Source organism: Gracilinanus agilis, chromosome 6 (genome assembly GCF_016433145.1).
Source record: "Gracilinanus agilis isolate LMUSP501 chromosome 6, AgileGrace, whole genome shotgun sequence".
NCBI lineage: Eukaryota > Metazoa > Chordata > Mammalia > Didelphimorphia > Didelphidae > Gracilinanus > Gracilinanus agilis.
In genome coordinates, this window is record NC_058135.1 from 289,381,291 (window position 1) to 289,395,723 (window position 14,433).

The 14,433-nt window shown below is 55.5% G+C and overlaps 2 protein-coding genes across 5 annotated transcripts in view; both read left to right on the top strand.

Moving 5' to 3' along the window:
- CDC42EP2 (CDC42 effector protein 2) overlaps window positions 1-4,211 on the top strand; it is a 10,963-nt gene extending 6,752 nt beyond the window's left edge. The window contains exons 1-2 of one of the 3 annotated variants that reach the window (XM_044680557.1): window positions 325-421; window positions 2,730-4,211. In XM_044680557.1, coding sequence (XP_044536492.1) covers window positions 3,017-3,682 — 666 coding nt within the window. In that variant the 5' untranslated portion in view covers window positions 325-421; window positions 2,730-3,016 and the 3' untranslated portion in view covers window positions 3,683-4,211. Of the gene's footprint in view, window positions 1-324; window positions 422-971; window positions 1,032-2,729 lie in introns of those variants that run through there. The other 2 variants (XM_044680559.1, XM_044680558.1) reach the window with 2 other exon arrangements.
- A 9,844-nt stretch (window positions 4,212-14,055) lies between these two features.
- The window catches only part of DPF2 (double PHD fingers 2), a 16,257-nt gene continuing 15,879 nt past the window's right edge, over window positions 14,056-14,433 (top strand). For both annotated transcript variants that reach the window (XM_044680662.1, XM_044680663.1), the window contains exon 1: window positions 14,056-14,090. In XM_044680662.1, the coding sequence (XP_044536597.1) occupies window positions 14,059-14,090 (32 nt within the window). In that variant the 5' untranslated portion in view covers window positions 14,056-14,058. The remainder of the gene's footprint in view (window positions 14,091-14,433) is intronic.

Consider the following 14,433-nt stretch of genomic DNA (forward strand, 5'->3'; position numbering starts at 1 on the left):
GGGCCCCCAGGCTGACACCCCGGAGGCGCTTTAGAAGGGCGAGGGCAGGCCCGATCCCGGCTCCGCAGGGGGACTAACTGACTGACGGCCTGACGGACCTGCCAGCCGGGAAGTCCGAGCCGGGCCGATCCCCCGGGTTTTCCCTCCCCCCCTCCTCCTCCTTCCCACCCCACCCAGCTCCGGGCCGGCCGAGATGAGTCCCGGGGCAGCAGCTGGAGGGGCGGGGCGGGCCGGGCCGGGCCGGGCCGGAGCCAGAGCGGACATTGGCCCATCGGGGCCCTAGGGCGGGGCCCGCGGGGGCGGAGCTGCTGGCCGGGGGCCTGGGAACAGTTCGCTCGCAGCTGCTCGGAGTCCCTGTCCTGCGCCCATCCACATTTCTCCTCGGACCCGGACTCCCTCGATCAGCTTCGAGCTCTCCACGGTATGTCCCCGGGGTCAGAGCCGACACCCCGAAGGGCGGCCCCGAGAGGTCCCCACGCCCGGCTCCGGCACGTCCCCGGCCCAACCCAGCCCTCGGGGGTGGGGGTGGGGTGGGAGGAGGTTGGGCACCCCCGGTCCTCCCTCCAGTTTCTTCTGTCCCTCTTCCTGCACTCTACCCGCCCCTCCCCTGGCCCTCCCGGGCCGAAGCGCCCCTTCTCCCAGCCCGGGGTCAGCCCTGCAGCTCAGCGCGCCCTCCCGCAGCTCGCCGGGGCGGCGGCGGCCCCCTCCCTGCTCCTGCCGGGCCGGGGGGCAAGCCAGGGGCGGGAGGAGAGGAATGAGCCACCTAAACGCCGCTGCCTCCAGAGGAAGCCCCAAGCTGGGGCTCCGGGCTGGCCCCCGAGGCTCGGCTGCTGAGGGGCCTGGAGCCGGGCCCCGCCCCACGCGAACAGCCGGCAGGCTCGCCCCCGCGGCCCCAGCACGGAGCAGCCCCTCTATCCCCGCTCCCGCCCACCACTGGAACCCGGCGTGGACCGGCCGGGACTCCGGGTTTCAGCCCCCATGCCCGGAGCTGTCGAGCAGGGGCGCAGGACGCCATCTAGTGGCCCCTCGAGGTAGCGCCTCAGCGGGCTCTTGGGGGCCCCTCCAGCACCGGGGAGCACTTGGGGGCGATGCCTGCGGTCCTGGGGCCACTCCGGGAAAGTGAAGGGTTAAGACTGTGCCAGAGAGGGCGGCGGGGCGGAGGGCGACAATGAATGGAAGAAAGCTTGACGGAGGAACTCTGGCTGAGAGTTCGGGCCATTGAGCCTCAGTTTCCTCCTCTGGGAAAAGAGGCCTTTGGCCTCTGAGGCTCCTTCCAGCTCCGGCGATTAGTTTTGCCGGCTGCGGCTGCCCCAGTCATTGTGAAAGTCCTGGCGCAGAGCTAGCAGGGACCTTGGCAAGGGGCGTGGAGGCAGGAAGCTGAAGTTGGGGAGCTTCCCTCCCCCCCAAGTCAAGCGAGAAGGGGCAGGGCCAGAGGGCCGCCCCGGGTCTCCCGGGGCCTCAGGCTTTTCCTGCAAGAAGGTGTTCCATTGGAGGAGGCAGGAAATGGATCTTGCACTATTCATTCAGGCAGCTTTGGGGGCAACAGCCAAGGATGGAGGGGGAAGAGACCCCACCTGGGCTCACCCCTAGGGAGGCCCCTGGCAGGAAGAGATCCCGGGGTGACTCAGTAGGTAGAGGGGGCCCCAGATGACCCAGGCTGGCCTGGAGCTCGCCCCCAAAGGACAGTTGGGAGGGGCTGGTCTGCAGCACCTCACTTCCTGTCTCCCAGCCCGCCCCACATCTGGAAATGGGTGGGCACCCCCGGCCCAGGCCGAGGCAGCTGTCTGGCAAGGGATTCTGCCCACCCATGGACACAGTCTGTTGTGGAGACGAGCTCCCTCTGGAAACGGTCTGGCCTCTTCCTAGGGGACCACGGGGTGGAGGGAACTTGGATCCTGCGTCCGGAAGCTCTAGAGAAGAAGGGGCTGCGGCGCAGGGCGCAGGTTTGGGGTGAACCTTAGCGGCCAGCCAGGAGGGAGGAGGTGATCAGATCAGCAGGAAGAGGGGGCCCAGCTCTGTGGGAGAGGCTCCAGAGGCTCCCCAGCCCCTGGCTCTGACTCCTCCCCCTCTGTGTTCCACATTGGGCCCCCTCCGGCTGGCACGTTATCGATTCGCTTATCTAGTCCTTTCCAGGGATCAGATTTACTCTGGAGAGCTTTGGGGGAGGGTTACTAGATGGTGGGGCCTTATCTAGGTGTGTGGGCAGAACTGGCATGTATGCCCAGGAGGGAACCGTGGGAGGCCTGTGGGGAGGAAGGAGCTAGGAGTTAAGACCTGGGTTCCAGTCTCGCCCTGCCACAGACATGCTGTGTCATCTTAAGCAAATCTCTTCTCCTCGAGCCTCAGTTTCCTCCTCTGAAAAATGAGGGAGTGACGCTACGTTCTTATGGTTTGGCTCTGACAGTCTGTCCTCTCCCTCATGTTCAGAAAAACCTGGAAGGACTTGCAGGAACCGATGCAAAGTGGAGTGAGCGGAAGCAGAACACACCGCTCAGGTTGTCCAGTGTTCTGCGTATTCTCCGTTCCAAAGTCCTTCGAATCTGGCGGGTTTTGTCCTCTTTCTCCTAGTTCCGACACCCCATGTTCTAGGATCTGGAGCTTCGACAGTCTGTTCTGGGAAACCAGTGGCGCTTCCTGCCTACGAGGGGGGCTTCCGCCGAGGTCCAGGACGAGAACTATGGAATGGGGGGACGGCAAACGCTTACCTGGATCTCGATCTTCTCTTTCAGAGTGGCAGATCCCGGCTCCGTGGATCCAGGAGAAACAGCCCGCAGAGGGAGCCAGCCCGGGAGAGCGGCCTCCTAACGCCAGCCAGGAAGCCAACCAGCTGCCGCTCTGCCTCTTGGCTCTTTTTAGGAAAGACTTTGACTTTTCCGAATTTCCTCTTCAACTTACTGACCGCTGGGCCAACGTTGGTTCAGGTTAGTCCTGCCCCTTTTCGGTTCTGCTCCCATTGGCGCACCTACGAGGGGGGCAGCCGCTCTCCGAGCCCTGCTCTCTCCCGGGCCCTTCGTGCATGGTATGTGACATGTCCACCAAAGTGCCCATCTACCTGAAGCGGGGCAGCCGCAAAGGGAAGAAGGAGAAGCTGCGGGACCTGCTGTCGTCAGACATGATCAGCCCGCCGCTGGGTGACTTCCGTCACACCATCCACATCGGCAGTGGTGGCGAGGGGGACATGTTTGGCGACATCTCCTTCCTGCAGGGCAAGTTCCACCTGCTACCTGGCACGGTGGGTGAGGGGCCTGAGGAGGAGGAGGATGGCACCTTCAATATCCCCTTCCAGTTTGCCCGAACCACCACAGTCTATGGGCGAGAGCCCCTGGGGTTCTCCGATGGGCATTCCCCTCTGCTCAAGAATGCCATCTCCCTCCCAGTCATCGGTGGCCCCCAGGCCCTCACCTTGCCCTCTACCCAAGCCCCCCCGAAGCCGCCCCGCCTGCACCTGGAGCCTTCATTGCCGGCCCCTCAGGAGAACGAGGACTCGGAAGCCTGGAGGACTCAGGAGACAGACTCTCCCCAGAACGGCTTCGTGTCTGAGCAAGAAAGCGAGGAACCATTCCTGTCCCAAGCCAGCTCCCTCCTTTCCCTCCACGTGGACCTGGGACCTTCCATACTAGACGACGTCCTGCAGATCATGGACCAGCACCAAGACCTAGACAGAGTAGAGATCCCCACATAAGCCCCTGGGAGCGGGGCAGGACGGCATGGTGGCACTCGGCTTGTGGTGACCTGGGGAGGGGGCGGCAAAATACGGTCGGGGATGCCTTCATTTGTTAACCCAAGCCTTCGTTTTTATGATGGTAGGGCAGATCATGTCTCACTCTTGTGCCTCAGTTTCCCCCTGCTTTGTCCCATGGAAAGAATGACGTTTTGAGAGACTTAGAAGAAAAGCACTTTGCACTCCTTGGGCCAAAAAGGGGCCAGGAAGCAGCCCCTTCCGGCCGAGGCCGGCCCAGCTCTCTTGTCAGATAGCCGGGCGGACGGGAGCCAGTTCTTCCTTCCCCTCAGATAGAATGTGGGTGTCGGGTGCCAAAGGTTCGAGAAAGGACTGAAGGAATCCGCCCAGCCCCGGCCAGGGCGGGTAGCTGTATTCTAGACCCTGCAGGCAGTCCGGTTCTGTGTGAGCCCCTTCACCCCCCTCCCCCACTTACAGCGAGCTGTGATTGCAATAAACTATGCTGGATTGGCAACAGCCTCCTCCGCCTTCACCTGCTCCCCTGGTTTGCTTTGGGGCCAATCCGCCGGGCTGGACGCCGAGGGGATGGCACACGGCCGGGGGCACGACCTCGGCCTGAAAGCCACTTCTAGTCATAGCGCCCTTCTTTGACAAACGGGGAAACTGAGGCTCGGGTTCCCGTGACCATGTGGCCGAATGGGGATGCAGCAGCTGGCCTCCCCTCATTCGCTGGGACAGCCTGTTCCCTCGGTCGGGTGGCCGTCAGCCGCCTCGCCCTTCTGTGCCCCCTCGTCCCCGAGTGGATCTGGGGGCTCCCGGCCTCACAGATCCGGGCAGCGGCAGAGATGAGAGGTGGGGGATGTGGGCTGGAGCAAAGCTTAGGATCAACACCCTGTATGGGTTCCAAGGCAGAAGAGCAGGAAGGGCTAGGCCATGGGAGTTAAGTGACTTGGCCAGGGTCACCCCGCTAGGAAGGGTCCGAGGCCAGAATTGGACCACCCACCTCCTGGCCCCCGGCACCACCCAGCTGCCCCGGCCACAGTCGGTCTTATGTATAGCCTGACTGCAGAGCTAGAACTTGACCCTGTGTGGCCCCCCCATGCCCCACAGGGGCCCCCCAACCAGGTGCCTCCGCATTCTGTGGGGACCGGGGCCTTGTTCCCACTCCCTGACCCCCACCTCCTCGGCCCTTTGGCTTTTACGGTCCATTAATCTACCGCATTTGTGGGCCCCCCCGTGAGTCTTGGCAAAAGCATGTTCCTGAAGGCCTGGCAGGTACAGCCAGGAGGAGGCCCTCCAAGAAATCAAGTCTGCCATAATGCGCAATCCCACACCCCACCCTGGCTTCCCCGAAGGGCTGAAGGCGCTCCCAGGGCCCAGCTTGTCCGCTCCCCGCCTCATAGAAGAGGAGAAAACGGACCCAGAGAGGCCCGAGAACTTGCCCCAGTCACAGCTGCCAGCCCAGAACTGGGCTTCACCTCCCAGCCAGTCCCAAAGAGGACACTGCCCTGGCCTGAGCCAGCCACCCCAGGGCCTCCCTGGCTTGCGGGGTGGGAGGTCGGAGGCTTCGGGCGGCCCCAGGGATGGCCCAGGGAGGCCACGTTCACCAGCTCTTGCCAGAGCAGCTCTGCTCCAATGAGCAGGGATGGGGCTGCCCTCGGGCTGGTGCCACGGACCGTGGAGTGTTTGGTTTATTCTGAGCCACGCCAAGGAGTAAATCTTCCTGAGGTCAAGGCCAGCCTCAGACAGTGAATGACCCAGACCGAGGCGTCTGAGCCAGGTTGGCCTCCTTCATCTCCACTCCGGTGTCTTTGCCGAGAAAACACCAAATGGAGTCGTGAAGCGCCGGCCACGAGGGAGGACAACCAACGCTCTGTGAGTCACCGAAGGAGAGGTGGTGTGTCCGGGGCGAGAGGTCGGCCCCTGCCCTGGGGAGGACATGGATCAGGTAGAGGCCCAAAGGGGGGCGGTCAGACGGGGAAGGGCCTCACGCCTGACCCCACACGGCCCCCCGAGGCCACTTCTGCAGGAGGGGCTGACGGGGAGAGAAGTATCTGGGGCGGGATGGGCCAGGCTGAGGCGGGGGGATGTGGGCCAGTTAAGACTCTACCTGGCAACTAGGCCGAAGGCTCAGCAGGAGCCCTAAGAGGGAGGGCTCTCGCCTGCCAGAGACCCCCACAAACACCCAGACTCCTCTCTGCTGCCATCCACATGTGCTCCATATTTTTTTTTCCTTCACCTTCCGTCTTGGAATCAATACAATGTATTGGTTCCAAGGCAGAAAAGCAGTAAGGGCTAGGCAATGGGGGTTAAATGACTTGCCCAGGGTCACACAGTTAGGAAGTGTCTGAGGCCAGATTGGAACCCAGGACCTCCGTCTCTAGGCCTGGCTCTCCATCCACTGAGCCACCCAGCTGCCCCCACTTTCTCCATATTTCTAATAGCCTCACACAAGCACCTAAAAGCAAGCCAGCCAGATTTGCCCTGTTCTTCCAGGCCTCCATCCTGACCTCAGCTCAGGGTTCAGGCACAATGGGTCTGTCTGTGTGTCCGTGACACATTCGGATGGCCCAAATCTGGGGGCTTGTAAAGCCCTGGAGCACTCCCCTTTCAGAAACAAGGGTCCATCTTTCTAACAGTAATAATCTGATGGGGCTTAGGGGCAATAAAGACACGGAGCCAGGAGGACAAGAAGAATGCCTCTGGAACGGGACTGACGGCTCGAGTTCAAATCCATCCTCAGACACTGTGCCAGGGCACTTCACCAAACCTCTCAGTTGCCCTATCAAGAGTCACTGATCACTTACATTAAGCGCCTAAAAGGTGCCAGCCTCTTGGTTAAATATTTGGGGTGCAGTCCCTGCCCTCTAGCAGTCTGCCATCCAAGGGGAGAGCCAACATGCAAGCAATGATGTGCAAACAAGCTTTTCTTTTTTTTTTTAAGCCCTTAACTTCTGTGTATTGGCTCCTAGGTGGAAGAGTGGTAAGGGTGGGCCATGGGGGTCAAGTGACTTGCCCAGGGTCACACAGCTGGGAAGTGTCTGAAGCTGGATTTGAACCTAGGACCTCCCGTCTCTAGGCCTGACTCTCCATCCACTGAGCAACCCAACTGCTTCCTAAACAAGCTTTTCTACAAGATAAATGAATGAAAATCAACTCAAAAGGGATGGAGGGGAGGGGAGCAATATGGTAGATAGAAAGCTGGGCCTGGAGTTAGGAGGTCCTGGGTTCAAATCCAGCCTCAGACACTTTCTAGCTGGGTGACCCTGGGCAAGTCACTTATCCCCCTTTATCCATCCCTTGCCCTAGTTGTGACTAGGACAGAAAGTAAAGATTTCTTTTTTAAGGGGGAGGCAGGGAGAGAGTTTGAGAAAGACCCTCTGTGGAAGGTGGGATGTGAAGGAAGGAGAGGACCGGTCTGATTGCACGGATGATGGTGCCAGTGGTGGAGAGGTACGCAGCCCCCCAGCAGAGGAACAGAGAAGGGCTCGCTTCATGTTACCCCAAACAAACAATAAAGGCAAAAGTGTAGTGAGTGACAGCTGTGGGGCACAGTGGCTCTGAGTGGGCTTTGAAGGAGGGTTCCTTGGGACATCTAGTGCCAAAGCTGCTGCCAGACAGGGGGCCACTGATGAGGAACAGCCCCCTTTGCCACTGGATCCATCCATGCAGGCAGGTTGGCCTGAAGGTAGCCGGAGGGCCTCAGTTTCTTCGTATGTGAAATGAAGGTGTTGGCCTAAATGGCCTCTAAAGGTCTTTCCAGCCCAATCTTTGAGTCATAGAAGCCCATGGAAGTCTCTGAACGTTTCTGGCAAGAATGTACCGTTTGGGGATACAGCCTTTGCAAAGGCATGGAGGCCAGAGAGTCCCTGATGAGAGCAGCGTGGTTGAGATACACTTTGGGAAGCTAGAAATACAAAATCACTCTGAGACGGTCTCCTGGAGCCTCCTCCTAAAGGCCTGCGAGTCAGAGGCCCAGCTGGGCCACTGTAACAGGAACCACCCCTCTGGGCCCCATTTCCCCACTAAACTGGTTGGGCCAAAGAAAGACCCAGAAGATTCCTTTCCTTCAAGTCTGAGCCTATTCCGACCAACCAGGGGCTCTTGGTGCCCTCTAGTGGCCGACTCTACTGCCGCACCTCCCAGGAGCGTGCAGGGGATCCAACCCTCCCAGCTAAGGGTAGCCAATTATTGTTCTAATGGGGATGCGAAGGGCCCGGTGCTGTCTGCTCCTGCCTCTGCCTCCCCGGGCTTCCTTAAGACATCCACCAACCTCCCTGCAGTGGGAATGATGAGAGCCGCACCTTCCCGCAGCTCCTGTGTGCAGCCCAGCTCTCATCGCCTCTGACCCAGGCCAGCCCAGAAGTCTTTCCGTTACTGTGGTCATCCCGTAGCTCTTGCCTCGGGGCTGCTTACTGTATTCTCTCCATCGGATCCTTTTTTTATTTTTCTTTAAACCCTCTCCTTCCATCTTAGAATCAATACTGGGTACCGGTTCTAAGGCAGAAGAGCAATAAGGGCTAGGCAATGGGAGTTAAGTGACTTGTCCAGGGTCACCCAGCTAGGAAGTGTCTCAGGTCACATTTGAACCCAAGACTTCCTGTCTCCAGGCCTGGCTTTCAGTCCCCTGAGCTACCCAGGTGCTCCCTCGGTATTGGTTCTTAGGAGCCTTTACAAGTTCCTCTAAATTTGTCTATTGCTATGCCGTACAGTCAGCCTGTGGGCACCATCCTGGGGCCGATTCTTGGCCACAACAAAAAGGGCTGCTCTGAATATTTCCCTGAACTTGGGTCTTCACTCTTTCTCTGACTAGTTTTTGTTCGATTTTGGCTTTTCTTCCTCTTTTTTATTTATTATAAGAGACGGTTCTCCGGGCAGCTGGGTAACACAGTGGCCTGGAGTCCAGAAAGACTCGAATTCAAACCTCAGACACTTCCTATGTGACCCTGGGCGAGTCATTTAACCCCAACTGCCAATCTTGCCGCTCTTCTGACTTAGAACTGATACCGAAACATAAGGGAAGGCTTATCTGGTCTTTTTTTTTTAAAGAGATGGTTCTCTGGGAGGGGGGGACAAAGACTACAGCGAGAAACCGAAGTGATGTGGAAAGAGAAGATAGCAACAAAAAGGCATTCCAGGCGTTCAGAAGGACCCCGATGGCAAGAAGAAGGGAAGTAAGAACTCCTGGCCAGATCCTAGTGAGAAATGTGTTCAGCTCTGGGGGCCAGAGTTTCAGACAGACGTTAACCAGCTGGAGAGCGGAAGGTGACCAGCGTGGCAAAGGGCCCCAGGAAGAGCTGTTGAAGAAGCTGGGACCATGGATCCTGGAGGAGAAGGAGACATTTGGAGCGGGAGGGCAGGATAGCTGTCTGCAAGCATTTTCAGAGCCGTGGAAGAGGGATTGTTATTGAGTCATTTTTCAGTCATGTCTGACTCTTCATGACCTCTTTTTGGGTTTTCTTGGCAATTCTGGAGTGATTAGCCATTTCCTTTCCCAGCTCATTTAACAGATGAGGAAACTGAGGCAAAGAGGGATAAGTGACTTGCTCAGAGTCACACAGCTAATAAGTATCTCCAGAACTCATGAAGATGAGTCTTCCTGACACCAGTCCCAGAACTTTATCCATTGTATCCGCCTCACCTCTCCAGGACTCGACTTCCCCAACTGCCAGTAATGACACTTCCAACCTCACTGTACTACTCTGTATAATGGACAAAGCTAAAAGGAGGCTTTCAAATCAGTTGGTCCAAATCCTCCATTTTAAAGATGAGGGAAACTGAAGCCCGGGGCACACAGCTAATAGATAGCAGGGCTGGCCTACACCAGGCTCTCCAAGCTCTTTCTACTCCACACGAGGAGGTGGGATAAAATGATATCTATGCACGGCTCAGATATCACCTCCTTCTAAATTAAGCTTCTCCCTCTAGAAAAGTGACGTATGTGAAGGATTTCTGTTATCACGAATCATGAAGACATTAAAGATGTATTCAAACGCTGACTAATGAGCAGAGAGCTCATGGGCCAGACTTGTGGATATAGTTCTAATATTTCACATGATTGATCTCTGAATCCTTAAATTGGACGGGACTTAAATTATGTGGAGCCTCAAAATTAAGCCTCTATTATTATCTGCAGTCTGAAAGCTAGAAGGTTTGCCTAAAGTCAGGAAGGACTTTCAAATGAGCTTCTTTCCCGGACCCCTCGCTATCCAATTGGGTTGCTACTCGTTCCTTTATCTTGTCATTGGACTGTTAATACTTTGACTGTTTTCCTTGTCTGATTGGCATCCTGAAAACCCCCAATGCTGAAAAAACCTGTAATAAACAGCATCACGGGTCTGATGCTCTCTCTGGGCGCCGACCCGCTGACACGACACCGAAGTTCTTTCTCTGTGTTCCTTGTCCGTTTGTTCAACCCTTGTCTCTCCCTCTCTAGTCCTTAACCATTACCCACTGCTTTCCCAGTCTTAAACCACCCTCCACTGGTGATTCAAACCCACATGAGAATTTTTTATAGTGACTGGCCCGCTACAGTATGACTTTATTTTAATTATTTTGATTTGGTCCATTCTAACTTTCAAAGGAATTTATTGCCTGGGCAGCTTTAGTGCCTCTTCTGCCAAGCTGTTAATTCCATTTCCAATTCTTTCTTCCGTGGCTCTCATTTCTTTTCCAGTTTTTCTTCTAGCACCCTCATTCCATTTATAAAAATATTTTTAACTTTTTTTAATTCTTTGTTGTTTTTTTTTAACATTTATTAATATTCATTTTTTGGAAAAGTTAACATGGTTACATGATTCATGCTCCTACTTTCCCTATTTTTAACTTTAAAAAAAAAGCAAACAAAAACCTCTTACTCCACCTTTTCCAGGAATTCTAGTTGAATTTGTGTCCAGGCTGTGATTTTCTTTGAGGTTTTTCTTTTTCTGCCTTTGTGACAGCATCCCTGTCACTAGAATAGCTTTTTATAATGGGATTCTTTTTTATTTTTATTTTTTTTTTAATTTGCTCATTTTTTCCAGCTCATTTCCTGACTTTAGGCTTGTGTTAGGCCAGGTTTTATTTGCTTCTTCATGATAGAGAGGTCTGTTCTGGTACTGTGACTGCTTTCTTAAAGCATTGAATGTTGTGTTATTCTAGGATCTCTGGGACAATTCGAGTTGGATTTCAGTGCTCCAAAGCAAAATCTAATTGCTGTGCTCCATCCCCTACAAGTTCTTGACCGAGGTCTGGGTCTGGGATTCCTGCCCCGGCTATTCTTTTGCAGACTGGGCTAGGAACTAGATCCGAGACCCTGCTCTGCTCCTGGGATCGGAGCCACACCACTGCTGTTGGTGTCTGAACTTGCTTCTCTTCTGAGTATACTGATTCAGGCCCAGAACTGTTCCTTACCCCAGGATGCCCTCCCTGGTACAGGTCCCCTCCTCCATCTGCCTTGGAGTTACAATTTGGGTAGAAGGTGACCGAGCTGCTAGCTGGCCCGTTCTTTCCTGGTGCCCAGCGATGGGTCTAGGATCTCCTCTTACCTTGGTACACAACACTGAGGGCTCCTGGCTTCACCCTTTCTCCAGTGTCCACAGACCTGTCTGTCTTTCTAGACCAAACCAAGCTGGTAAAACAACTCACTGGAACTTTTTCTTGGATTTCTCCATCAGGATTAGATCGGTCGTGCTTTCTCGATCTCCTTGGAGGGCGGGGGCGGCACACTGGAATCCTGGCAAACTCATACTTTTGACGACTAGTAGAGTAAGGACTTATTATTGTTCCTAGAGCAATCAATCAATAAACATTTTAAAGCACATTCTGTGCTATGTGCCAGGCACTGGGCTAAGTGCTAAGATGTCCACGAAGGTGAAAGGCAGTCCCTGCTCTCCAGGATTCACTGTCTAATGGGGGAAACGACATGCAAGCCACTATGAATGAACAAATTATATACAAGGAAAACTGGAGAGAATTCATAGAAACAAGGCACTGGCATGAAAAGGGATCCAGAAAGGCTTCATGTAAAAGGTGAGATTTTAGTGCAGCAAGAGGCAAAAGTTGGCTTGGGGGATCCCAGAGTAAATCCTGATGGGGCTGGGGCTGCTTCCCTGTGTGATCTACCTCGTCGGAGCCAAAGGTCAGAGGCAAAAGGTATCCCTCAGCAGCCTGGCAGAAAGATGTCCAGAGGACACTGAATCAAATTGGCCTGAGCTCAAGAGTCAGATTTAGCAAGAGTTCAGAAGATTCCAATCTAGGCCTGAAAGGCTTTTAGAGATCATCTTTCCCCAAATCCTCATTTTACCCCCCTAAGGAAACTGAAGTTCAAAGAAGTCATCATTAAGTGACTTGCCTAAGTTCACCAGATGGTAAATGATTTCTAGGATTTCAGCTCTAGTCTTCTGACTTCAAGTTCAGATTGTTTTTTCACTGAAAATCAATAAAACTTTTTTAATTTTAGTTTTTTTCCCCCAAAATTGAAAATTATAAAACAGAGGGTTTGAATTGGGCAAGGAGTAAAGGTTGAGAGAAAAGAAAGCTTTGGAGGCTGGTGGGTGGTTCAGTGGATTGAGAGCCAGGCCCAAAGGCAGGAGGTCCTGTCTGGATTAAAATGTGTGACCCTGGGCAAGTCACTTAACCCCCATTGCCTAGCCCTTAAGCCTGTTCTGCCTTGGAACCAATGCACAGTACTGATTCTAAGACAGAGGGTAAGGACTTAAGAAAAAAGAAAAAAAATAGCCTTGAAGAGAGAGCAAAGAATTCAAGAGATATATGAGAAACCATTAGTGAATGGATGCAGCATTAAGCAGAAGCAGGCAGATCACATACACACCTACAATGTATACAGAAAGAACTAAAAAAGAAACTATCAGGACCAGCTCAGAAGAGCCCAGAAAAAGCACTTCCCTGCCTTCTTTTGGGGTGGGAGGGAGACTATGGGTGTGGAGGATTGCAGAACCTGTCACACCCAGCTGGTGCCTGGTGGGTTTAGCTGAATGACTTTCTCTTCTTTTTTTTCTCTTTCCTTTGAATTCTCTGTTAACCAGAGATGGCTGGCTGGGCGGGGAGGACTCCTGCCTCAGAAATCACAAATTTCTGCAAATCACGGTGCGATTTATTGCTTTTGCTTAAGTGCCTTGATTTCAAGAGTATATAATTAATTTGTCTTTAAAGTGTTTGTGCATATTCCCCCCACCCCCACCCAGAATCCGGTTGTTAAATCTTACTAGCAACCCCTGGCTCTGTTCGGAAATGAAACTGCTGTAAAACGGGGGACAAACACGCTTGGATCCAAATACACACATGCAGATACAGAGTAACTGGGCTGGAGACCCTAGAATGGTGATTCCCGAAGTGGGCGCTACCGCCCCCTGGTGGGTGCTGCAGCGATCCGGGATGAGCGGTGATGGCCGCAGTGCATTTATCTTTCCTATTTATTGCTATTAAATTTTTCTAAAAATTCATTTCCCAGGGGGCTAAGGAATATTTTTTCTGGAAAGGGGGCAGGAGGCCAAAAAAGTTTGGGAACCCCTGGGCTAGATGTAACTTTTAAAGGGCGCAGCCCAACTACGAGGTGCGGTCCCAGCAAATTCCGGGGGGAGGAACCAGTGCCTGGTAAACAGCAGGCGACTAATAGATGCCAGATACTTCAGGCTCCTGCCCCCGTCCACTGCCGAGGGAAAAATTAAGACAGTTACGATTTTTATTGTGGTTTCCCCACGTCATCTCTTCCACAAGTCCCCGGGGGCGAGGGAGGTGTCGGGAAACGCCCCCGGCCTCTACGCCCTCCTCAGAGAACCAACCCCGTCCCCCTGCAGGCGAGAGTCCCGAGGCCTGGGCCTCTTTCGTGGACATTCAGTACGCCTGCGTCAAGAGACTTTCGTACGCTCGAAGAGGGCGCGTGCGCAATGGTTCGGCTCTGTTGCCTCTTATTACGGGACATGGACTTGGCCCTTGCTAATAGGAGTGGGTTCCTACCCTACCTTGCTGCGCTTGCGTGCTTGGTCTGAGGCTGAGGGTGAAGGGGAGTTGGAGGGAAGCGGAGAAAATGGCCTATCTCTGGCGCCTGCGCAATGAGACTGGGAACGGCGAAAGGGCTTGGATGTAAAAGAAGGGAAGGCGGAGAAAGCTTCGATTCGGGTCAAGAGAGAAGATGGGCAAGAACGGGTGAGGACTTCGAGATCGGCGCCTGCGCACTAGGGCTGCGGAGGGGGCGGTGGATGAGCGCCCTCTCCGGAACTGGCGCTTGCGTGTTGGCGCTGGGGCCCGGCTCGCGTTCCAGGCAGTGCGCCTGCGCGCTGGGACCACAGCGGGGGCGAAGGGGCGCGGGCGCGCGCTCCAAGCTGAGCGCCTGCGCACTGCGGTCCCTGGGGCTCCCAGGCTGAGGGAGAGGAGGGAAGATGGCGGCCGTGGTGGAGAATGTAGTGAAGCTGTGAGTGGCGACCGCCGTCTCTCTTCCGAGCCGGGGCGGGCGTGGGGCGGGCCCGGGACCGCGGAGGGGGGCGTGGTGGCGGCCTGCACGGGGGCGCCGCCGGGGCGGGCGCGGGACGGCCCGAGCCAGGCCGAGGCCACTGAGGCCGTTGAGCGCTTGGAGCGGGGCGCGTGGCCGCCGCAGGCGCGAGGACTTCCGCCGGGGGCGCGCCCCGGGCAGGCGCGCCCCTGTGGGGAAACTGAGGCCCAAACCCCGACAGCGGGAAAGAGGCCTAAAGCGGGGGCCATCCGGCCCAGCCCCCCCCCCGCTTTTATCGCGGGGGTAAACTGAGGCACCTCGGGGG